At 32.5% G+C, this 24,843-nt stretch overlaps 2 protein-coding genes across 2 annotated transcripts in view; one reads left to right on the top strand and one right to left on the bottom strand.

The window, feature by feature from the left end:
* Window positions 1-911: 911 nt before the first annotated feature.
* LOC124423627 (KICSTOR subunit 2-like) overlaps window positions 912-24,843 on the top strand; it is a 35,558-nt gene continuing 11,626 nt past the window's right edge. Inside the window, exon 1 of the mRNA XM_046961566.1 lies at window positions 912-930. The gene's annotated coding sequence lies outside the window, so the exon portion shown is untranslated. The remainder of the gene's footprint in view (window positions 931-24,843) is intronic.
* LOC124423628 (heart- and neural crest derivatives-expressed protein 1-like) lies at window positions 21,492-23,022 on the bottom strand. Its single transcript, XM_046961568.1, has 3 exons — window positions 22,718-23,022; window positions 22,150-22,351; window positions 21,492-21,770 (listed from the first exon to the last, which is right to left on the bottom strand). Exons 1-3 carry the CDS (start codon window positions 23,020-23,022, stop codon window positions 21,492-21,494), a joined length of 786 nt encoding a protein of 261 aa, XP_046817524.1.

The following is a 24,843-nucleotide window of genomic DNA, read 5'->3' as shown; positions in this document are numbered from 1 at the left end:
CTGATTTGTTTTCTTTATTTTTCTTTACTTTTTTTGATTTGCTTATCGGTCAATCGTATGTCATGTTATCCTTTTTAAACTTTAATACTTTTCGCGATCGATAAGATAAGTTTCACGATTTTCTCGTGTCCCGTATAGGATGCTTCACGTACGGAAGCGTTGCGTAAACTGGCTTTACCTGGCGATCTCGTGGCCTGGACCATGCCGGCTGCTTTTCTTGGGACTTAATGGAAGGGAGGGAGAGAGCGTGCTTCTGGGACCCACGTGGAAGGGGATCCCTGAGGAGTGGAAGGGATCCACGGGGAAGTGGGCATCTCTTTGTAGAAGCCGCAAGACCGGACACGCCTCTCTTCTCTTTCTTCTTCGTTCTTCTTCGCTGGGGGCTCTCTCGTGGAGTCAAATTCGATCGATGCAAGAAAAAAGGAAAGAAACAAGAAATGCGAGAATAAAGAAGCCGATCGCGTGGCACGTTTCTCTCTCTCTCTCTCTCTCTCTCTTTGGCTTCTTTTATTTTTTTCTTCTTTCTTTTTTTTCCCTATGGGAACTCATCCTTCTTTCGAAACGTTCGATAATCCTTTTTGTTTGAATCGAATTCTTATCTATATCGACTTTCCTTCCTTTTTTTCTTTTTTACTGATCTTATTCTTATTTTTATTTGTCTTTTACGTCTACCTATTTTGACAAATTTGTTACCTATTTGTTTCTCCCCCCACCTCCACGCTTTTGCTTTCAACGAATCCACTAACTTTTGACAAATTTTACGAGCTACCAGAACGGATTTAAAAGGAGCCCACAATCTCTTGTTCTTGTTAACAGATTTAAAACGCAACGAGGGTCGAAAAGCGTCGACATTTTGACTGGTTTACGAGCATGAAGTGGCGCCTTACGAGTCTATCCGTTGGTATCGTCACTGTTGGAGATCGACGACAGGTCAATATCCAAAATGTATTCAATTCTTTAAAAACAACTTTTACTATCTATTATCTTTTTTGAAATTTCACTGGTATGCACGACTTTAGAATACTTAGACGATTCCATATACTATTTCTCGTTTTTATAAACTCGTTTCGTATATACGTAGATGCATTTGCATCTTAAATGCAGGAAAACTTAGATATAATGAGAAATAATGAGGATTCGAATGACGTGATTGGTTTAAACCGTTCGATAACATCAGATGTTTACGAAATTAGTGATTCCTATTTCAATATAGAATGAAAAATCTATTTTACTACGTAGATATATATATATAGCTAAGTAACTTACGTATCTTTGTCACCTATTACAATCTCCTATTGAAAAAATATCTTTGTTTACGAATCTCATTAAATGTTACTATTTTGGTACTCCATTTCAAACTTAACACTCTACGATATCTGTTTGTCTTATCACTTAGTGATCATTACTAACATTACTATAACGCAACGTTACATCTTCGTTTCTATCTGTAAAGACAATTTTCGCGATAGATGATATTGAATTATAGGATTTGTTTGAAATAAAGAAGGAAAAATTACAAAAAATTATGATTATCAATTTTCGCATTACCATTTTGATACTTTTCATTTTAGACTTAACACTCTACGATATCTGTTTGTCTTATCATTTAGTGACCATTACTATAACATTACTATAACGCAACGTTACATCTTCGTTTCTATCTGTAAAGACAATTTTCCCGGTAAATGATATCAAATTATAGGATTTGTTTGAAATAAAGAAGGAGAGAAATAATAAGAAAAAATATGATTAGCGATTTTCGCGTCGTTAAGCCGTCGTTAAACTATAGGGAAGCCTCTGTTCGTGTTCGTCGTTGTTAACCCATCCGATCGTAAAAGAAGAAGGGATAAAAAAAAAGTGAAAGAAAGAAAGAAAGAAAGATAGAAAGAAAGAAAGAAAGAAAAAAAGAAAGCAAGATAGAAAGAGAGAAGAGATAAAGGAGAATGAACGTTGTCGGCATGAAATATCGTCCTTTTCCCTCGTTCATTTTCCATGAATTCGAATAGACGAAGGCTACCTCGGCGTTAAAGGCGGTAGACTTTAAAAGCTCGTTATCCTACGCTAATACGCAACAAATGAGCCGATCCTCTCTCGGCTGCTTTGACCGACCCCATGAGAGGAAAGAGGAGGTGCTAGAGTGAATGCGCACGCTCTCGTTTCCACAAACTTCGAATGTTTACGCCTACGGACGTCCTTTGATTTACGGTAAGACACGTTGTAGTTGTTGTTGGCAAAGGTTTACCTATTTCGACGTTAATATACGAGAAATGACGATGTGTTTTATCGTTTATTTTTGTTTTTTTTTTCTTCACCCTTCTTCTCTCTCTCTCTCTCTCTCTCTCTCTCTCTCTCTGTCTCTCTGTCTTTTTTTTCTCTCTCTCTATCTCTTTGTAAATTAACATTAAAAATCATGGATTTACGTTGACGATCTATTGATAGCTATTACGAGATAAATGCGTAAAGTCGTGGTTTCGTTTCGTGTCACGTAGATCGATCGATAATCGATTTTCTTGCTTTCGATGTAAAGCATAAATTGATTATTATACGAGTAGGCTACATCGGCAATGGCGATTCACGGCTCGGACAATCGCTAATGATTTACAAGATAATGACACGTTTGACTGATGCACACTGCTACTAGCGGCATCCACGACGTGGAAATATCCAACGACAGATGCGATGGTATCTGCCGTGTATTAGCAGCGTTGCAACGTCGATGAGAGAGAGTTAGAAAGAGAGAGAGAGAGAGAGAGAGAGAGAGAGAGAGAGAGAGAGAGAGAGAGAGATAAAATAAAGGATACCGGTGCCTACTTCTTAAGAGTATTATTTTTTCTTTACGAATAATCGATACAATTTTTTCACGTAACTTTTCTTTTCATTCTTCTCTCTTCTTCTTTTTCTTTTTTCCATTATTATTATTGTTGTTATTATTTTTTTTTTCTTCTCTTCCTTTTCTTTTTTTTTCTGTTTTTTTTTTTTTTTTCTTTCTTTTTTTATTGAACGACCAAGTCCTCTCGATCTATATTGTATAGGTTTTTTTTTTTTTTTTTTCTTTCTTTCTTTCCCTTAGATCGTTTTATTTCGTCTAAAAGACACCCTCGGGCTTCGCAATACAATATAATTAATCGACACTTTTGATGGATTATCCTAGTCTGATTAGCTCCTGTTACAGTCCAAGCGAATGGGCCTCATTATTTTCTATCTAATCGATATCTACGTATGGAATTGGAAGATAATAGAGATGAATAATAATAATAGGAAGAAAATTATGGTGACGTAATTCACTGGAAGCATGCAAATTAGAAAATGATAAGCAATGATATAAAATGAAATGTGCCTGTAAGCTGTACTGTTCATGTATGTACTGGATTCGTTACGTCGCATATGCCGTACGATCTTTTTTTTTTTTTCTCTTTTTTTTTTTTTTTCTTCTCATTATTAAGATTCTTATAAATTATAAGACGTTTATTAAATTATTTTTATTCTTGTATCTTTTGATATAGCGCTAATGTGAAATGATTTTTAGTGAATACGAAAAGAGAAAAAAAAGAAAGAAAAGAGAAAAAAGAAAACAAAAAAAAAAAAAAGAGAGAAAGAAACCAAGAAAGAACAGATTAATCTTTACCGATGTTTAAGGCCGAGGTTATGAAGAAAAAAATCGTCGATCCTATATCTCGACCAACGGTTTGATTTGCTAAATGATCCAAAAGGCCGATTTTCTTTTTAGGGTTCATCCAAACATGACCCTCATAATGGTTGAAGATTTATGGCTAAGCGAGAGAGACCCCTAATTAGAATTACACTCGAGGTGTTCTAATTACAGGTTGGCCGTAGTACTCAAGGGCCTCCTCGGTCCACTCGTCGAAAGCAGCTTTAGCGCAAAACGATCTCCTAGTCCTGCCAATTTCTCGGTCTCTTTCACCGTCGATCGTTCGGAAAACGTAATAACCGTGGGCGTCGATATCGTCGAAAGTTTCTCTTCACTTATAAATTTTATCTCGAAATAGATAGGTGGGGAACTCGATGGAAGCTTTCTTCGGCCTCCTTATAACGATGACGAGAATTAATAAAGGATAATATTATTTTCTAATTAGAAATTTCAATTGAAATACTTATGTACTTTCAATATAGAACACGTAAGTATATAGGTATTAATATAACGTAATAAAAATATAAATACTAATTTTCGATCATTCACAACAAGATTTGTCAAGACATATACACATATATATATATATATATATATATATTATTTAAAATCTAAAATTATATCTAAGCTATACTACACATTTCATATATATATAAAAAAATCTTGTAAAATTTATTCTTTTGCAATAAACACACATACACACACACATAATGCAATGACGTGTGCGTGTAAGTCTGTATGCGTGTGTGTACACGTATATATACATAATATAAGACATAATTCATAAATAGATTAGAAAAATGTAAAAAAAAAAAAAAAAAAAAAAAAAGAATTAATACCTATTAAATTAATATTTTGAAAAGTATTTTACTGTAAGTTAGAGAGATTCGGTACTACTGTAAGACGGTGGGAATAGTTGTTGCTAATTTTTTTTGTTTGTTTTTTTTTTTTTTTTCTTCATCTTTCTTTCTTTCAGCCTGAGCAATCAAGCCGGTCATTAAGGTACCACACGACGCCTTTATTCGATTCATCGTGTTGTAAAATACGACGCGTTCACAGGACAGCAAATATACATACTATGCTATGCTCGGAAGAGAGACTAAGAGGTCCTCCTTCCAAGTAAAATAATAATGATTTATGCTCGCTTATCGACGCACCGACTTCCTGTCTACCGTCCTCGATAATATACGATCGATTAAATGAACGTAATTTCCTTTTTCGATCGTCGTCCTCGTTAAATTCCCTTCCGCAAAAGTTCGCGCTTCGTTATGACCACCATGATGCTTCTCTCTTCGTTCTTCTGACCCTGGATCAAACGAGCGTCTATTTCTGTTATATATATCCTACGATTTTATTGGCCCATTAACAGTTTGTCGTAGCTATTAGCCACGCTCTATGCTATCGAGAACGTATCGCTACGCGCAAGTCTCTTCGTTTTATTAGAAATAATTGAAAATTAACAAAAAAGAAAAAAAAAAGGAAAAAAAGGACAAAAGAAAAAAAAGAAAACAAAGACAAACAAAGGGAAGGACAGTTGCTATAACAAGGATATCATATATTTTCTAATAACAACAACTATGAAATTAATTTATTTTACACGATAATTTTTCAAAACGTCCTTAATTTATTTCATTTTAAAATCATTACGTACATTTTATTAACATTAATAAACGTGAGATTCTAATATAATTCTTTCAATTTATCCTTGATTACTAATTAACGAAGGCGCAAGCATTACTACATAATATAATCCATCCTGTTCGAAAGATTTGAAAGCAAGAGAAAATAAATTGATGCATTTAAAAGTAAAGTACTTGACTAAGTAGAAAAAAGAAAAAAAAAAAAAAAAAAGAAAAAAAGGAAAGACATTAATGGCAACACTCGAAATCGTTCTCTGGTTCGTTGTCCTTTTTCTTTTCACATTCTTCATCTTCTTCTTCTACTTCTTTTTTTTTTTTGTCGAATATCTCATTCATATGTATACGCATATATGCGTCTACTTACGTCTACATATACAAAATCAAAATGGCACGATCGTCGTTTCTATAGATTTACCATCTAATGCGCTTGTTTTCAATTTCCTCCACCGCCCCCTCCCCCCACCCACCCATCCATTTTTCTCTCTCTCTTCCCAACCCCCCTCCCCCCCCTCTCTCTCTCTCTATCTTTCTTTCTTTTTTCTCGTTTATTTATAAATACCGTTGACTGGACATAACGCATTCAGGTAACGGTGCTAATTACTTATTTACTGTGATTCCGCGGCATTGGTCGGTGCTCAAGAGCAAGTTGAGAAGACGTTGAGAGTACTTTTAACGGCAAGCAAAACGGCGAGAGAACTCGCCGGCGCGTGACATTATCTCGTATCGTAAAATACTCGAGCCGATCCTGAGAACGACTTAATTGATACTAATGAAATTATCTGAAACGGCCTGTTTTGCACCCACTGATACTCACGTATTTATCAAGGATCATTTATTTATTCAATAATAATTACAAATTATAATGAAAAAGATTTATTGAATCTATTTTACGATATAATTATAATGATGAAGAAGATGAAAAAATTGTATTCCTATATGATAAACACATATTTATCAAGGATCATTTATTTATTCAATAATAATTACAAATTGTAATGAAAAAGATTTATTGTATCTATTGTACGATATAATTGTAATGATGAAGAAGATGAAAATATTTTAATTCACGAATGATCTTTAAAAGGATTATTATTAAAAGGAATATTATTGTAAATAAAATTGTTAGGATGAATTTTGATAAGTAAAATACTTTATGATCAGAGATATATAATAAATAGAATTTAAAGTAACGAAATGATATATAAATAGCCGTCGAGGAAAAGGAATTCATTGACATTAAGATTCTATAACAGGTATAAAACGAATAACAGAAATGTTTGATACGTAGAATAGTTAATGACTGTGCAGTAAATGGGGGGGAGGAGTGGGGAGGGACTTAATCCTTTACAATTCATACTATTTCCGGTGTCTCTTTTCCAAGTAATTAGCATTAATTTGTTATTAATTCTCAATCGATTATAATTCAATAATTCCATTTAATTAATTTCACTTGAAATTCACATACAATATAAAATATATATATATATATATATATAGGGTGTCCAAAAAGTATGGGAAAAAACATATACTACGTATTATTGAGTTTTAAATAGATTAAAAAAGTTTATATAAATTTATTCAATAGATATATGATTTTAAAGATATTTATGATTTATTATGACAATCATAAGAAATATTTCGAATATTTTTCATTTCTGAAAGAATGCAAGAACTATCATTCGTCGAATTAGCAATTGCCAAACTCTTTCTAATATTCAAATTCCATTGGAAATAATCGTAAATGTATTTTTTGAATATAATATCGTATTTTTTTTTTTCTTTTTTTTTTTTTTTTTTTTTATAAATCAAGTCATTTCCTTGACCTCCATAAATAAAAGTTCAAAAGAAAAAAAAAAAAAAAACAAAAAAGAAAAAAAAAGAAAAAGAACGATTTCAAAAATAAATCAGATATTCTTTTTAATAAAACATTTTTGGACATAAGTTTACATGAATCTTTTTCTCATTTATTTGACCTCAGTAATACTTAATATAAATTTCGTCCCATAATTTTTTCAACAATTAACAATATTACATATATATATATATATATATATTAGGGGGACCGGAAAGTAATGTCGTTTCTATGCATGTCAATATTTGATTGTGATTAAAAAGAAAAATTTGTTAAAAATTTATTCGTTTGAATTTAATTGAAAAAAGCGACATTACTTTTCGATTCCCCCTAATATATCCAATTAATATGGTCAATTAATTAATTAATAAATGATAATAAAATAAATGATATGAGAAATAACGATTGCATGAATAAGGTGAATATGGTGAAATTCAAAACTACGAGTTAAACGTTAGATTTCGAGTATGAACTCAAGTACTAGACGGTTGAGTTTCATCATACCGGTAGTTCGTTGTATCTCCTTCGAGGCTCAAAGTTGTGACAGTCACTGTTCCACCGGGTGATATACCGAGAAAGCATATCCTTGAGGTCCTCGTGCTCGCGTCCACACAAACATTCGCTAACTCACAAATACAACAGCTAGAAGATGCATCCACACGTCGCCAAGTCCGTTCTCGTCTCTTCGTCCGGGATAGTTTGCAAGCATGACGAAGCTTCGCGGGAGTCGACGAATCGTTAGTCGAGTATTCTTAACTCTTCGTAAGAATCGCGAGTAGACCTTAGAGAACGCGAGAGATCATAGAACGCCTTGGGAAACTTTGTGGATCTTCCATGCGATCGTAATGTTAACAACGTCGAGATAAAGAATTTTGTTCAAATAAATACTATTTTTTCTTTTTTTCTTTTTTTTTTCTTCTTCTTTTTTCTTTTCTCTCTCTCTCTCTCTCTCTCTCTCTCTCTCTGTCTCTCTCTCTCTCTCTCTGCCTCTCTCTTTCTCTCTCTGTCTCTCCCATCTGTATTTGCGTTTAACTCTTCGTTTTGAGACAAATGATTTTAAAGAAATTAATAATAATCCCGAGTTCCGTGGAATTCTTCTTCTTTTTTTTCTTTATTTTGTTCTTTTTTTTTTTGTTTTTTTTTCTTTTTTTTTTTGTTTTTTTTTTTTATTATAAAAAATGAAAAACGAAAAAAGATTAATTTCAATTATCATTTAACGTGAAATATTAATTACTATGAATAATTTCAACTTTTCGAGATGAATTGATGTCATGCGTGAAAATGTCATTAAAAAGTGAAAACAGTTTTTAATTCATCTAACTCATACGTTCAACGATAAGAATCAATTTTATAAAAATCAATTTAATTTTTGCACTCATCCAATATCTTTAATATAATATTTTCTCGATAAACAAAATAGAAGAGAATACACGGTAATAGTCTTCTATTTTTTTTTTTTTTTTTACATTAGAAATATATACTTTTAATATTTAAAAACGTCGGTGGCATTTAACGCGACGAATAATAAATGTGGCTTTAAAAAAAAAAAAAAAAAAAAAAAAAAAAGAAAAAAAAAGAAAAAAAAGAAGAAAAAGAAAAAAGAAATTTGGAAACTTTTCCATTACACAGATGAGCATTAAATCTTTTTTTTTTATTTCCCCATAATTTTCGATAATCGTCTCGAGTTAATATCTCTTTAATGGGAAATAATGGCACATTATAAAATCTGTGCCATTATAGTTGTATATAGTTGTATATATTTGGTTAAATCTTAATGTAGGATATTTGTAATTGATCTAACACACTCATAAGAGTCCATTTCTCCGTTCATTCAATAATTCTTTTATTATCAGATTCGTTGTGCTCGATCATGCACGTTTTCTCTTGCCAGGCTATGTGGCTAAAAGTGGGACAAAAAATTTGTGTCTCTTTCTCCAAGGAACTACAGAAACGCTTGATCGTAGACAACGAAACTCAAGATTCTTCTATTTTCTCTCGAATCAATCTCTCCGCGTAATATCTGGGTGAGGGGGGGAGGGATTCAGATTTAAGAAATCGCTAATTCGAGTGCCCCTTCTCCTCCCCCTCTCCTCCTGCCCCATAACCAGCTCTGGGTGGTTGTCCATCTCATAAATGGCTCCCTTGCCTGCGGCTTTGAGACAGAGAGAGACAGAGAGAGAGAGAGAGAGAGGGTAAAAGCAAAAAAAAAAAAAGCATACACACACAAAAAAAGAAAAGAAAAGAAAATGGTGGATGAAAAAGGAGAAGGAGAAAAAAAAGTAAACGGCGGGGGACGAGGGGGGCGGGAGAGGAGAAGTAGAGTGAGAAGGAGACGGAAGGAAAAAGTAAGGCCGTGCCGGTAGGCATACAAGAAACCCATGCAAATCGTTGACCGTTTTATTTATTTATTTACTTTTATTTTACTTACTTGCTCGTTTATTTATTTATTCATGCTCGTGCGAGCCTATGTAAATATATACGGCTCGTCTTTATGGGAAGCCGTGAACCCGCCGTTACCGACTTTACGTCCCGATGATCCGTTTCTAAGATGGCTACCATGAGTGGGAGAGAAAAAGAGAGAGAGAGAGAGAGAAAGAGAAAGAGAGAGAGAGAGAGAGAGAGAGAGAGAGAGAGATATGTTCCTCTCTTCGTTGATGATACGATCGAAAGGTCACGAGGATACGCATATATCATCGAACTTGACGTTGGATCGTCATTCGCGAAAACTATCGAAAGATATTTTTTTTAATTTTTGAAATTTTTTTATTTCCCTGACATGTCGTCAAAAACTATCTATAATACATCATCGTTTACATGTCGATTACTAAGAAGTCAAGAATGATGTGTATTTACTGTTTGTACAGTAATGATACAAGATATTACCGTTTGGTACAAAACATATAAACACCGGTTGTTACGTCTCTAATCAATCTATATTTCATTTTTATATTTATACATTATTATTATTATTATTATTATTAATAATATATATCATATGTCATAATAATTGACATAAGTTAAACGTGTGAATATACCGGTTAAGTCTCTGATCAATTTATATTTCATTTTTATATTTATACATTATTATTATTATTATTATTATTATTAAATATATCGTACGTCATAAAAAAGGGGTAAGATCAAGAATAATATGTATTTACTGTTTGTACAGTAATGATACAAGATATTACCGTTTGGTACGAAACATATAAACACCGGTTGTTACGTCTCTAATCAATCTATATTTCATTTTTATATTTATACATTATTATTAATATTATTATTATTATTAATAGTATATATCATATGCCATAATAATTGACATAAGTTAAACGTGTGAATATACCGGTTAAGTCTCTGATCAATCTATATTTCATTTTTATATTTATACATTATTATTATTATTATTAAATATATCGTACGTCATAAAAAAGGGGTAAGCTAACATAATATTACAAGTATAATACAATTCATACATATATACATATATTATATATATATATAGATACAAAGCTATAAAATCTACGTTATAGATTACTTCTTACATAGACGCATTAAATCATTCGTGACTTTTGATATATCATCGATTGATACCATTAACTACACACACACACACACACACACACACATATATATATATATATATATATATTTATATGTATAAACGAGTTCGCAGTAGCAAAGCTTAGTCATTTATCCGGCGCCGTCTTTAATTAACACGCTCGACAGTGCCGAGTGATCGTACCTAAGGAAACTTTCTACAGAAGCACCGAGTCGAGCTAGACTCGCTTCGACTGCAAGTCAGCGTCGATTAGGTGCATCGTTTTCCGTAAAGAAGCGCATGAAATCCTTCGCGCAGGTATCATTTCGTGCATTCGCGCACGAGCTACTATATGTGTGCCGTGCAAGAAAGAATGAAAGAGATAAAAAGAAAGAGAGAGAGAGAGAGAGAGAGAGAGAAAGACGTGGTGCACGGCGTTAATCGGAGAATTATAGGATCAACGACGTTACCCTGGCAACGGATAACGGCTGGCCAGATGTTGCCGACAATATCGCCACCTAGGAAGTACCTACGAGTTCTGACATCTGCCTCGTCATTCTTACTCTACGTCTGATTGTGAGTGAAAAGAAAGAAATATATATATATATATATATGTATTTCTATATATATTTATATTTATATATATATGGACTAGCAGCAAAGATATAACATTAATTTATTCCTTTGTTATATCATTGAATTTTATACTACTTGAAAATGAATATATTTTAAAATTTGCTCGTAAAAAGGATGAAAAAGTATCGTAATATGACAGATACGAACGTTTAGATGAAAAGTTAAATTTATTCCTTTTCGTTATATCATTTGTATTTTATAACTTGAAAATGAATATTCTTATGGTTTCTCATCGTTAAAAAGAAATGAAAACTATCGTATAATAGGGTAGATATGAACGAGTGAAGAAGGGGGTCGCAATGATCATTTCCAATTTGATCAAAGAACAGAATACTAGCAAGGTGGATTCAGCAATGTGTGAAGATATCCTGACGATTAATTATTCTAAATTAACTGAAGTAAGAAGGGCGCCAACAACTATCGGACCGTGAATATACATAAATTTAGTTATACAATTGCGTTATCATCGGACATAGAGATAATATCGTTTTTACGATTGGTCAAAAGGAGATTGATAATTAAAAAAAAAAAGAGAGAGAGAGAGAGAGAGAGAGAGAGAAAGGGCAGAAAGAAATAATAATAATGAGAGAAAGAAAAAAGAGCGAGAATGATTATTATTATTATTATCAATTTTGTTTTCGTTGACGCTGCCGTTAATCACCGGACACAGGGATAATATCGTTTTTACATTGGTCAAAGGAGATTGTTAATTAAAAAAACAAAAAAGAAGAAAAAAAAAAGAAGTAATAATAATAATAGTAATAATAAGAATAATAATAATAATAATAATGAGAGAAAGGAAAAATTGTGACGACGATTATTGTTATTATCAATTTATAAATCATGCAAATACTTTTATGAAATCCTTTCCTCTCCTTACATTATTTCTATCAACTAATCAAGATTTTCGGATCGATCGATCGATCGATCGATCGATCGATCGATCGATCGATCAATTTTATCCATCAAACTTTATTTCAATAATCGTCGAATAATAAGATGGGCCGTTCTCTATCGTTTCGAGCCCACCCCTAACGTGATCGTCAATAAACTATAGTGAGTAGTATTAGTAATAGTAGTGGTAGTAGTATATAGAATATAGTATGTCTATAACCTGGGGTAGGGCTCGAGCCAATTTATGAATCATTAGACATAGTCGAGGTAACATATTGAAATCGATCCACCTTTTTTTGATTGTTTCTCGACACGCATCGTCGCGGCACCTACCCTCGTTTATTGTTATACACTTTTACGGAAATCGCTGCTTCCCTCTCAAAAAATATTTTATACAACTTAACGGAACACACACATACAGATACACACACATACACAGACACATGTATTCTCTTTCTCTTTATTGTCTATGAGAAAAATAAAATGAATTTTTGTCGAGACCAAGCACGCGCCAGCGGCAAGCACAAACAGTAGTAAAATTCGTTCTGGTTAATTCGAAACGACCGCGCTCTAACTCCTCGCCAATGGTCGTACATTAAAGCGCGAAATTTAAATGAAAATTGACGCGTGTACTGTTTTCGCAATTCATGAACACGAGAACGTTTTCCTTCGTGACTGTTAACAACGTCATCGTTACGCCTCGGAGATCACGTGGCACCTTTTCGGCGGGAGATTTCAATGATATCTGATAAGTTCGCGGTCAACGGTCAAAATGCATGAGGTTCGTTAGAGAGAAACGATACGCTCGGTTACCCATTCTTTGCAAATGCTAAGTCTCCTTCGTTGTACACGATATAAAAAAAAAAGAAAAAAAAAGGAAAAAAAACAAATAATAAATAAAAAAAAAAAAAAAGAGAGAAAGAAAAAGGAAAGAAAAAGGAAAGAGAGAAAAATGTCAAGTACGACGAAGGGATCGATCGTAAAATAAGTATGTCGTGTACGTCGTTTTATGGACAGCCATTTTTCTTCTTCTCTTTCTCCTTTTTTTTTTCTTTTCTTTTTTTTTTTTTTTTTTTTTTGTATTCCCCCATATCCCTGCGACTGCTAAAAACTTCAATATTCATGTGGGAGTTGAGAATTTAAATTCCCGTGACTAAACATAGCGTTAGGAGGAACGATGAGAGATGTACGGTAAAGGATAAAAGACGATACTTAGGATAATCGTACGGTCATCATCTTCCCGTTAACCACAATAAATTCTAAACAACGGATACGTAATTCCGTCGAGTCACGCTCGTTTATGCGCGCCCGATCGACAACGTTCGAACCTCTTTCGAATCCAACAACGTCCTCGTCCTCGTGTGGTTCTTCTTGTTCTTCCCATCTCTAAGAAGTATGGAATTCGTGAGAGTACGCGAAGTTAGTATCTCGAGTAGGTGAGCGGACGGTTAACGTATTAAAAAGGATGCGTTTGCGAAGACTCTCCAATGGCATTCTCTCTCTCTCTCTCTCTCTCTCTCATTCTCTTTCTCGTGGTATAGTCGCGTGCCGTCATGCTTCGTCGAGCCCAACGATTTCTCGCACATGACACAGAAGAGTGAGCGACAGAGAGAGAAAGAGAGAAAGAGAGAGAGAGAGAGAGAGAGAGAGAGAGAGAGAGACGACATTACGACATTACGGCTTCAGAGTGGTGGCCTGGCATGCCGTAGCGAGCTCATCGTCGATCCACCAGCGATCCGAGACTCGGCTGCCACGCGACTGGCACGTGGGGTGCAATTGCACGTGGCACCCTACGTCGGTCATGCCCTAGCGACCCCTCCCTCCCGTTTCTTCATAATCCCTCGACAATGACAATTGGCTCTATATATTTAATCGTATTCAAGTGACCCTAGTCAAGAAACGATTTGAACCTTCTTAAATGATCCACGAATGAAACGATACTATATAAATATGGGAGAAAAAAGAAAAAAGAAAACGGTTTCCTAAGACGTGTTCGAATTTATAGGGGAAAAGGGAATGGGGGCGGATAATTATAATTGCGTAAAGTTATATTAGTTGTATGAAATGTTGAAAATATCACGGATACTTTTTCTTTTTTGTAAAATATTTGTAAAAATTAAACGACATTATTATTTTATCATTAATTTTTTGTCTAAACTTATATAGAATTGATAATTGACGAATTTGTTATAATAAAATGATATATTATCTATGAATCAATACAACAGAGATATGACGTTTTATGAATAACGTATGTGAAATTTTATTTTACTTTACAATGACATTTCTTTCGAAAAAAAATTTATATATTCTCATTATTCAATATTTATATCTTGAATGATCAGGAATTATATAGAAAGATCGTTCTATTTTCAAATGATATTTTTAAAAAGATCGCACGATAAAGGAAACTCCGTTAGTTTCTCATTGATCCTATTGATCGGCAAAAACGTTAAAGATGAACGTAAAAAATGATGCACCGGGTTTCTTTTATCCTTTGACACCCCGCTGTACAAAACATGACACTTCGCTTAGAACCTTAGAATAGTAACAATGACTCTTCGGTTGGAACGATTATATGCCGATTGGTGACAACTTTAAAATCGTCGTAAAATTATCAGGTTCGTGAATTTGTGTAAAAGAGAGAATGGCAAAAAAGTTACCCGCAGTATGCCACGTGACGTGGCACTCCAAAAAAGAAAAAAGAAAGCAAACGAGAGAGAGAGAGAGAGAGAGAGAGAGATAAAACAAAACAAAAAAAGAAAAGAAAGGAAAAAAGAGAAAGAAGAAAAAAGGCGGATCTCGAAACCATAAATCCACCTTCGAGAAGATCTCTCTAATGGACGTTTCCTGTCGAACTTGAGAGAAAATCGTTCGCGACTAAGGCTCGCGAGGAACGATTCCATTGAACTAAGAGAGACTGATCGGGTCCGCTAAGATAGGATAAGTGTCTTCTCGTCCTCTCAACTGGTAATCTTCTTCTAAGATACCGTACGAAGTTAGTCGAAGAAAATGTTACTACTTAACCCTTGCAATTCTCTAACGTTACAGTACTCTATTCGTTAACCGTTTAAAGCGATTTGTTATAATCTTACTCGTGCAAAATGTTTACATATTTAATTAAACAAGTACAATTCATTGTTCAATATTATTGCAACGTATATAGCAAACGAATGAAAATAAAATGAACGGGAAATGTAGGTTTGGAGGGGAGGGGGTGGGAGGATTGTAGAGAGGGAAAGGAGGAGGAGGAGGAGTAGGAGGAGGAGGAGTGGGGAGTGGGGAGAAGAGAGAGAGTCAATGTAGTCGAAAAATAAATTAGGTATTTCGATGACGTGTCGGGGGTTGGTTTCTGGGTCGGAGGAGGGCCATCACCACATGGCACGAGTCCACAGGACGAAGAACAAATGGGGATGCCCGTACCCTCGTGATAGGTAGGCTGGTGCCATCGAGAAGTCAGTGTCATCTGTTGCATCGGTTACAGGGCCGGTCGGCGAAGCGTGTCCGTAGTCAATTGCCGGGCTACCATAAACGGAGAAAGATACAGAGGGTTAACTACATCTTAATTGCACGATAGAATAAACGTTTCTTCCTTCCTTTTTTTATTCTTCTTCTTCTTCTTCTTCTTCTTCTTCTTTTTCTTTTTTCATTTTCCTTTTATTTTTATTCTTTTATCTCAACTAGTCCGATGGCTAACGATCTACTTCCGTATAACTGATATATATATATATATATATATGTATATAATTCAAATAAAATTATTATCGCACGTTATAAAATGAAACGGGACAATGTCGGATTCAATTTTATAGCATAGATACGTTTATTTAATAAGAAACTTTAAAGAGAATGACGACGGAAATTATCTGGAAACATTAATCGTAGCGATCCAAATGATTTGTTGGTAACACTTGGTATACGCGACTTTTTCTGCGTATGGTGTATGTATATATATATGTACATGTACATGTATTGATATATTATATTCTTCGAAGGTCTTGGAAAATCACTATGCCACGATGTCGGAATCATTTTCGCGATTCATGGTGAATACGGTACCACAAGTTCTGAAAGTATTCATCGTGCTCATCTGTTCACCATATTTCGGACAGGGCGCGTGCCGTGTCGATAATACTGTGTTACGAGAATACGGTAATAATACTCGCGATATGGGGTATATATATATATATATATATGTGTGTACGAACTATGAATTTTCATATGCACCCATCGGGAGAGTCCCATGGAGACGCACGGAAGAGGGGAGCATGTTGCCTGAAAAATAATTTCAGGATTACATTATTATTCGATTATAATGTATAATTATGACACGATCATGAGATGTATTCTCTTCTTTGATTTCTTTTGTTTTTCCTTTATTTTTTTTCTTTCTTTTTTTTTTCTTTTTTTTTTTTTCTTATTCCTTTCTCACAAATTGATTTATATTCTAACGTAGGACACGCAGAGACTACCAACGAAGAGAACGTTTCATATGTTATCACTCTGATGATAGGGTACCGAGACTCACTTACCGGTTCTTTTATTTCGAAGCAACTGACGCAGTTCCAATGAAAAAAAATAATAAAAAAAAAAAAAAAATACAAAATAAAAAAAAAAATAAAAAAAAAATAAAAAAGAAAATAAGGAAAATAAAAAAAAAATAAAAATAAAAATAAAACGGGAGAAAGAAAAAGGAGAAAAAAAAACAGATATATGTTTCCTGTAAAGGAGACAAATGATAATAATAATAAAAACAAAAACAAAACAAAAAAAATGAAAACAAGAAAAAAAATAGGGAGGAACGGACGACGAGAAGAATAATGTAAAAGGAAGCGTAAAGGAAGCTGAATGTAAAAAAAAAAAAAAAAAGGAAAAAAAAAAGAAAAAAGACGGGAAATAGCCCCGGCGCGATACACATACATATATGTGTATACGTACAGGCACGATCTGCGTGATCGCTCGTATTTTTTTTTTCTTTTCTTTTCTTTCTTATCTCTCTCTCTCTCTCTCTTTCTTATTTTACATTTTTTTCTCGTCCTTTCTTATTTTGACGAGAAGAAAAAGGAGAAGTAGGATCGCACGTTTTAGGTTTTATTTAAATGCAGTTTAAGAGTGAAACAATTTTTTTTTTTTTTTCTATAAAAGACCATAAGAATATAGGAATCTTTTTGATCTCCTTCGTAGCATACGGATTCACATAATTTCTCGGGCATCTGCCGTTGAGAAAAAGAGAGAGAGAGAGAAGGAGAGCTAGCTGCTCATTTGTGGTTTGTCCTTTCTCCTTTCTCTGTCATCGTTTTCGTCTTGTTTCTCCACAACGAAATACAATAGATTATATTCCCCATAAAACTCTCTATCTTATAAAATATATATTATCGATAGGATAAAAAAGAAAGAAAGGAAGAAAGAAACAAAAAAAAAAAAAAAAAAAGAGAAAAACCCGTGAAAAAAATTCATAAATAAATCTCTTGCAAATGAAAATATCTCGATGGATGATCATTAATGAGTTTTCATTATTATTTTCTCTTGGACGAATTTAGAAAAATTTATATATGTATATATATATATATATATATATATATATATATATATATATATATATATATATATATATATATATATATATATGAGTATGATTTCATGCATTGAAATCACCGGCGAATGGTTAGCAAAGCCATTGTCGAAGACGAGAAAATGATTTTCTCGGATTCGTTTGCTTCTCTCGAAGACAACATCTTCAGTTAGAAGAGTTCGAAGCTAGTAAACGAGGATACCTTAGTCATCTTGTCGGCAAGTTCTTTCGAGCACTAATCTAATAGCCAACTCCTTTTGTCGGTCTATAACTAAAAGACCGCCGCGACTAATTCGTCGTTTATTTTTCAAAGTAACCTTTAACTTTCGTGAGATGGCTGACTTGAAAAAAATAACATTAAACAATATGATTGTTCATTACCGATGCATATATATATATATATATATGTATGTATGTATGTATTATATATGTACGTATGTGTATTTAAAAGATTACAATTTTCTTTTTGCAAATATTAATCTTGATCGTGATAGAAAGTTTATGAATTTTAATGCTTATATTTTTCTAACGATATTTTTTTGTTCTTAATCAACAAAATAGAAAGAGAGAGAGAAAGAGAGAGAGAGAGAGAGAGAGAGAGAAAGAAAAGATGGAAAAATATGATTACGACAAAAGGGTTTAACGAGTTTGCGGTCAGAAGGAAAGGATTGGTGGCAAATTCTTTCGATACGGTGTCAGATGGTGGTAAAGCTCGATATATCTAATATTATTTCTTTCTTAACACCATAAGGATAGCGAGGTGTCATGAGATTTTTGGATCAGAGGTTGCTTCGTCCTTTCGTACCTGCAACGTGCCGTGACGAATTTTTCCTTTACTTCGATATATCTAATGATACTCTGAAATCAATATTTTCATGTAAATTTTATTCGTACGTTTATTCACGACAAAAGGAAAAAAAGGAAGAAAACAAAAAAAAAAAAAAGAAAAGAAAAAAAGAAAGAAAGCAAATAAACAGGACAAAATCTTTTCTCTTAATTTTTCAATTAATGATAAAATATCGTTTAATAGTATCGAAGGATAGTTCAAATATAGACTATACGAATGATTATCTCTCTCATGTGATTATTCGTGGTTTGTTAATTTAATTTTCTGATCAAATGGATGTTGTCTGTGGAAGGTTACGGTCAGTGAAAATCGCATTTAAAATCGATTTTCCGTACGATCCTTTTCTTGGTTTGACCATTTTCAGTAACGCCCAAAATTCCGGTAACCACTTCGTTAAATCCGTTCTGCTTATTTCGCATATTTTCCGTATCTTCTCTCTCTCTCTCTCTTTCTCTCTCTTTCACTTTTTCTGTCGCTCGAAACCGTAACGTGGCAATTTTAAAATGAAATTCTTTTGTTATCGCATAATATATAGGAATCAATAATTTTCTAATACAATTCCACGGACGATAGAATGTTATACACATGACAGAGGAAAAATAATCGTGCAAATCGTCTTTGACGAGGACCCATTGTAAATCATGATCCGTTGTCCGCCCATGAGTTTGAAGAAATGACAGATTTCTTCGTCTCCACCTATCTGTCAAAAATTTCGATTGATATTTTCTATTTACAAAAGAAAAAGATAGAAAGAGAAAGGGTTTCAAATTGCTTTCCTTCTAGATCTCGTTATTTAACAAGCTGTTCCGTGAAAGTGATACTATCTAATCGAATATCGTTCATTTCTCACCGTGCTTTATTTATAAAATTTCTTATAATAATAATAATAATAATAATAATAATAATAATAATAATAATAATAATAATAATAATAATAATAATAATAATAATAATAATAATAATAATAATAATAATAATAATACAAGAATACAACATTTCTTCGAGTCGTGCTTAAAAAATCTATCGGGAATACTGTTAGGAAAAAAAAAAAGTAATCGCAATGACACACGAAGTTACGATTTATATAAATACTTCTTTGGTCTGATGCTGTATATCTCCTTAATTTTCTAATATTTATCTATAAGAACATATCCTTTGTCCTTTGCTTAGAAATTAATTGTAATATATATATATGTGTGTGTGTGTGTGTGTGTGTGTGTGTGTGTGTGGAATATCTTATGAATGGGACGGAAATAGTAAAAATTAAAAGGAAATACATAATTGTATACGTCATTGTACGATAAAATTATCCTATGCAAAAATTAATGTAAAATCAATCTTCATTACGATTAATCTTTGGACACCGTTAGTCGCACACATTTATTCTATACAAGTATAATAAAAATATTATATTTAGGTACACAGACCAGATGTTGTAATAAATATTATTTAATAGGTTATATATTTACATTACCAAAAAAAAAAAAAGAAAAAAAGAAAAAGAAGAAGAAAAGAAATATTCTAAGTTAATGATAAGAAGGAACATGATGATAAAAGTGAACAGACCAAATCAGGAATATTAACATTCTTAATGGCACATCCTTCGACGTAGAATCATCAACTCACTTTTCATATTAATTAAGCTACGATCTATTCATAATCAGTCGTCGCAAATTGATAATCACAATTTTTCTTTTTCAATCTAATATTTATCAAATGAAATTTATCAATTAATTTTTATATCGGATTGTTCAAAAAATTTATATCTACGTTTAATTCATCTTCAACTTATATTATATTATAAATATTATTAATATATATTATATATATTATATTATAATATATATATAATATATATTATGTAATATAATATATAATATATAACTAATATAATACTTATATAAATATAATTATTAATATAGTTAATATATATATATATATATTATAGGGTGTCCGTCCAAGCAAATATTTCGGTTGAAAATTTAATAAAAAAAAATTTGCACAGTTCTGAGTCAATTACAAAATGCATTTAAACAATTTATTTATTTTTTTTTTTTACCTCGTAACTTCTTCGATTTATGAAGTCAACATAGTTCGTTTAAATGGATACTTATATTTTTTCCTTTTTTTGCATATTTACATAATAATGGTCATTTGCGATTAAAATTATATTTAATTAAATTAATTAATTACTAATATCGTTTACGAGATATTCAGCATCTTAACGATTGATTCGCAGATTTATAGTTTATTGTAATTCATACTTTATACTATAGAAATACATTATTTACAAATCAAGCAATCGTGTATTTTGACGAATTAAAGTTCAGTGATCCTGTTCGTTGTAATCGACTTTAAAATATTACGTAGCCTGACGATTATTTATTAAATTGTAATATAGAAAATGAATTACTTTAATTACCGTATCATTGAGACTTAACGTAGTAATACAATTCATACCAAGTCACGACATTGTTTACAAATATAAATATAATAATTAAAAGTGAAATATTTCAATCGATTGATTTTCGTTACGTTTCAAATGCACGTGTACTTGATTTGAAACTTTATTATTGATTTTTTCTTGAAAACAATATTCAATATGAAAAAAAATTATGATTATACATTTGCAATTTATTATTTGCACGGTGAATCAATCCTTTTTGGCTTGTACTACGATTTTTGGGTATACTTTGTACCCAAAATAAGAGTATATATATATATATATATATATATATATATACTCTTGACTCAGAAATAAATTATAATTAATAACAATATTAATTCGGCATCTATCGATAATAATTGATAAGAATTTTTTTAGACAAACGAATAGAAACTTTTGATCGAGCTCACCTTTTTATCTTTTTCCATCGTGTTTTTCGAGTAATTCACAAAGTGCGGCGATGTATGTTTGAGCCATTTGAAGAGTCTCAAATTTACTGAGCTTATGATCGGCTCCTAAACTTGGTACAACCTCGCGCAATTTATCAAAGGCGTCGTTCAAACCATTCATGCGACGTCTCTCCCGTGCATTCGCAGCTAATCTACGCCTTTTGAGAACACTTGGTGATGGGGGTACATCGCTCGAACGTCGTCTTCCTCTTCTTGGTTGTGTCGTAGGAGATGATTGATTTTTCTATTATAAAAAAAGTAGTAATAAAAACAAATTTGAAAAATTTACTTTTAAATTTACTTTAGATTTAAAGAAAGATCGATTAACGAAGAATAGAAAATTTTTATTTTTAACATTATTTTTCATCAACGATAAATTAAATATTATTGTATATATATATATATATATACATATATATTTAATATAATTATTATCTTTCTTCTGAAAGATTTCACTTTTGTATATCCGCAAATAATTAGAATCTTCAAAGATCAGAAAATTTTCTTTGAAGTGAAATTTTTTTTTTTTTTTTTGTTAAAAACCTTATCCGTTTTTGTTAAATTTTTTCTTTAATTATTAAATTAACGTTGAATAATATAATGTTTTTCTTTCGAACCTGAACCGTTGATGATATCGCGTCCCAACAATTTCTTCGCGACTCGACAATCGTACAAACTGTCTTGTCACTCTCCATAGATTGATATTTAGGTTTTTGTGCGAGATTCTCATAACAGTAAGCCGTCGGATGATATTCCATTGAATTATCCTCGTACAAGGTAGTTCTAGGTGACATTCCATGATCCATTTGATGTTGACTCTCGTATCTGTGAAATAATCGTTGATTTGTTACGATTCAATGTGTTCGAAATAATAAAAAAAGAAAAAAAAAAAAGAAAAAAATTCCCCATGGAAAATTTGAATCGTGCGTGAGAAACATTTTTCACAATGTGATCAAACAATGTGAACAAAATCGTGCAACAAGGACAACGGAGAAAAATAATCGAGCAAAAAAGTTACCGATTATCGTCGATTAATTTCAAACTTTTTCAAAGTTCAATTTTCTTCCCTGGAAAAAGCGTCGCTAAGGAATAGAAAAATAAAATACGAAGAAACAAATGATAAAGAAAGAAAAAAAAAGAAAAAAAAAAAGAAGAGAAGAAAAGAAAAACATCGTAAAGAAACGAACTAACCGTTGTGGTGTAACGGGTGTCAAAACACCACAAGGTCCTCTTTCGTATCCCTCAGGTGTTCTCGAATACTCTGTTTCCAAATTTTTCGCATAATCAAGATTCTCAAGTTCTCTTCGTGGCGTTAATTCACCTTTGTACACATAATTCTCCCCGTACATTGTCTTAACGTGTTCGCAATTTGGCGAATTATATGGCGAAGGATAAAGTGGATCATACGTCCTTCCAGTTGATGTCGAATAAGTGGACGTTAACATGTCCGAGGAGCAGGATTGATAATCGCTATGATGATTGGATAATAGAGCCATTATCAATTGAAATCCTGCATGTACCGTTTTAAAATCAGATCATCAGTAATCTCGTACATATCCTCCTTCAAAGAGAATATATTTTTTTCTTCGTTAACATCGCCTAGCTTAGATTTCACTTGGAAACTCTATCGTATTTCACTTTCACGATCGAATTATTCCTATCCTTGTCATTCTTATCTATCTTCTACTATCTAATTTCTCACAATGAATAAAAAAAAAAAAGAAAAAAAAAAAAAAAAAACACATAGCTCGTGAAATCGTTCGAATATTATTTATTTATTTATTTATTTTTTCGTTACTTCGATATTCTAGAATTCACTCTTTTATCGAAAAGAAAAGGAAAAGGGAAGCTTCACCAATCTCTCCTCGCCCGTCTGTTCGTCGATTGAAAAAGAAGAAAAAAGAAAAAAAAGAAAAAAAGAAAAGAAAAAACAACAACAACAACAACAACAGAAAAAACTTTCGAAGAGCACGAACTAAAAGACACGGCGAGAAAGATCTTCGCGGTGTAAAGGCTCGAGTTTGAGTGTGGCGCGTGCCAGCAAGTTCTTCGCCGCATCAACATATGGTTCCCACTTGGTTTCGTGCTCATCCTTATAGGTAATACGTGCACCTGGTGGGCCCAGTCCAACTCCTCCTGCGCGTGTATCTACCCCTCTCCACGTTTCTTTCTTTTCCCTTCGCGAACTACTCCTCGTCCTGCGAGAATGCCACCGCGCATCCCCTGCTTCCTGTTCTGACGTACCTGCGTAGGCTCTCCATGAGTTTAAAGAGACACTTCAGAGACGACGAGTAAAGGAAAGAAAAAAAAAACAAAAAAAAGAAAAAAAACGAGCAAATATTTATAATGAATACTTGATAGAAATAATTCAACAGGTAATATCATCGAATGAGAATTACCGTTAGAATATCGTTTTAATAATTTGATCGATCATTTAACGATTCAACAGAAAAGTTTCCAATTTTTATTCAAATTGATAAATAAAATAACGATGAGAATTATCGTTTGGAATATTTTGGATTCGATCAAATGATAAAAAGAAAAATTGTTCAAATCTTGTTGATAATCATTCTTTAACGCTTATCATTCTTATCTCAACGTCGACATTTCTTACACACCAACTTTAACATCGAATTAGACTCGACATTATACAATGCGATTTTTAAAATGATTAAAAATATTTCAATTTGATTTTTCTTGATTTTTCAAATAATCTTCATTCTTATCTCAACGTCGACATTTCTTACACACCAAATCTAACGTCGAATTAGACTCGACATTATACAATGCGATTTTTAAAATAATTAAAAATATTTCAAATTGATTTTTTTTTATTTTTCAAATAATCTTCATAATACATGATTTTAGGGTATATCCTTTTTTGATCTTTTATGTAAATTAATTATGGAGTTATTGATAGGTAAAAAATAAATTAAAGAGAACAAAGAGTTAAGATCATTTCGTAATCCTAATTATACCGAAAAATATAACGAACTTTGTTCGTAACAAATGTATACATACATACACACACACACACACACATATATATATATATATATATATGTTTGTGTGTATGTATACATTTGTAAATTGTTACGGTTCGTTGATGATTTACTATGGTAGTTCATTTCTTTTTTTTTTATTTTTTTATTTTTTTTTTTTGAAGGAGAAGGGCGACGACAAAAAGGGAGTGGTATCGATAGAATCGTCCGGCGGTCCCTTTAAATTCTAAGGAGATGCCAAGATAATCTCTTCGATGGCGGGAAGAAAAGTAGAGTAAGGGAGTCTAAAAATGGTGTCGAGTGGAGGGCCACGCT

Source organism: Vespa crabro, chromosome 4 (genome assembly GCF_910589235.1).
Source record: "Vespa crabro chromosome 4, iyVesCrab1.2, whole genome shotgun sequence".
Lineage (NCBI taxonomy): Eukaryota > Metazoa > Arthropoda > Insecta > Hymenoptera > Vespidae > Vespa > Vespa crabro.
This window is presented reverse-complemented; position numbering and strand designations above follow the sequence as displayed.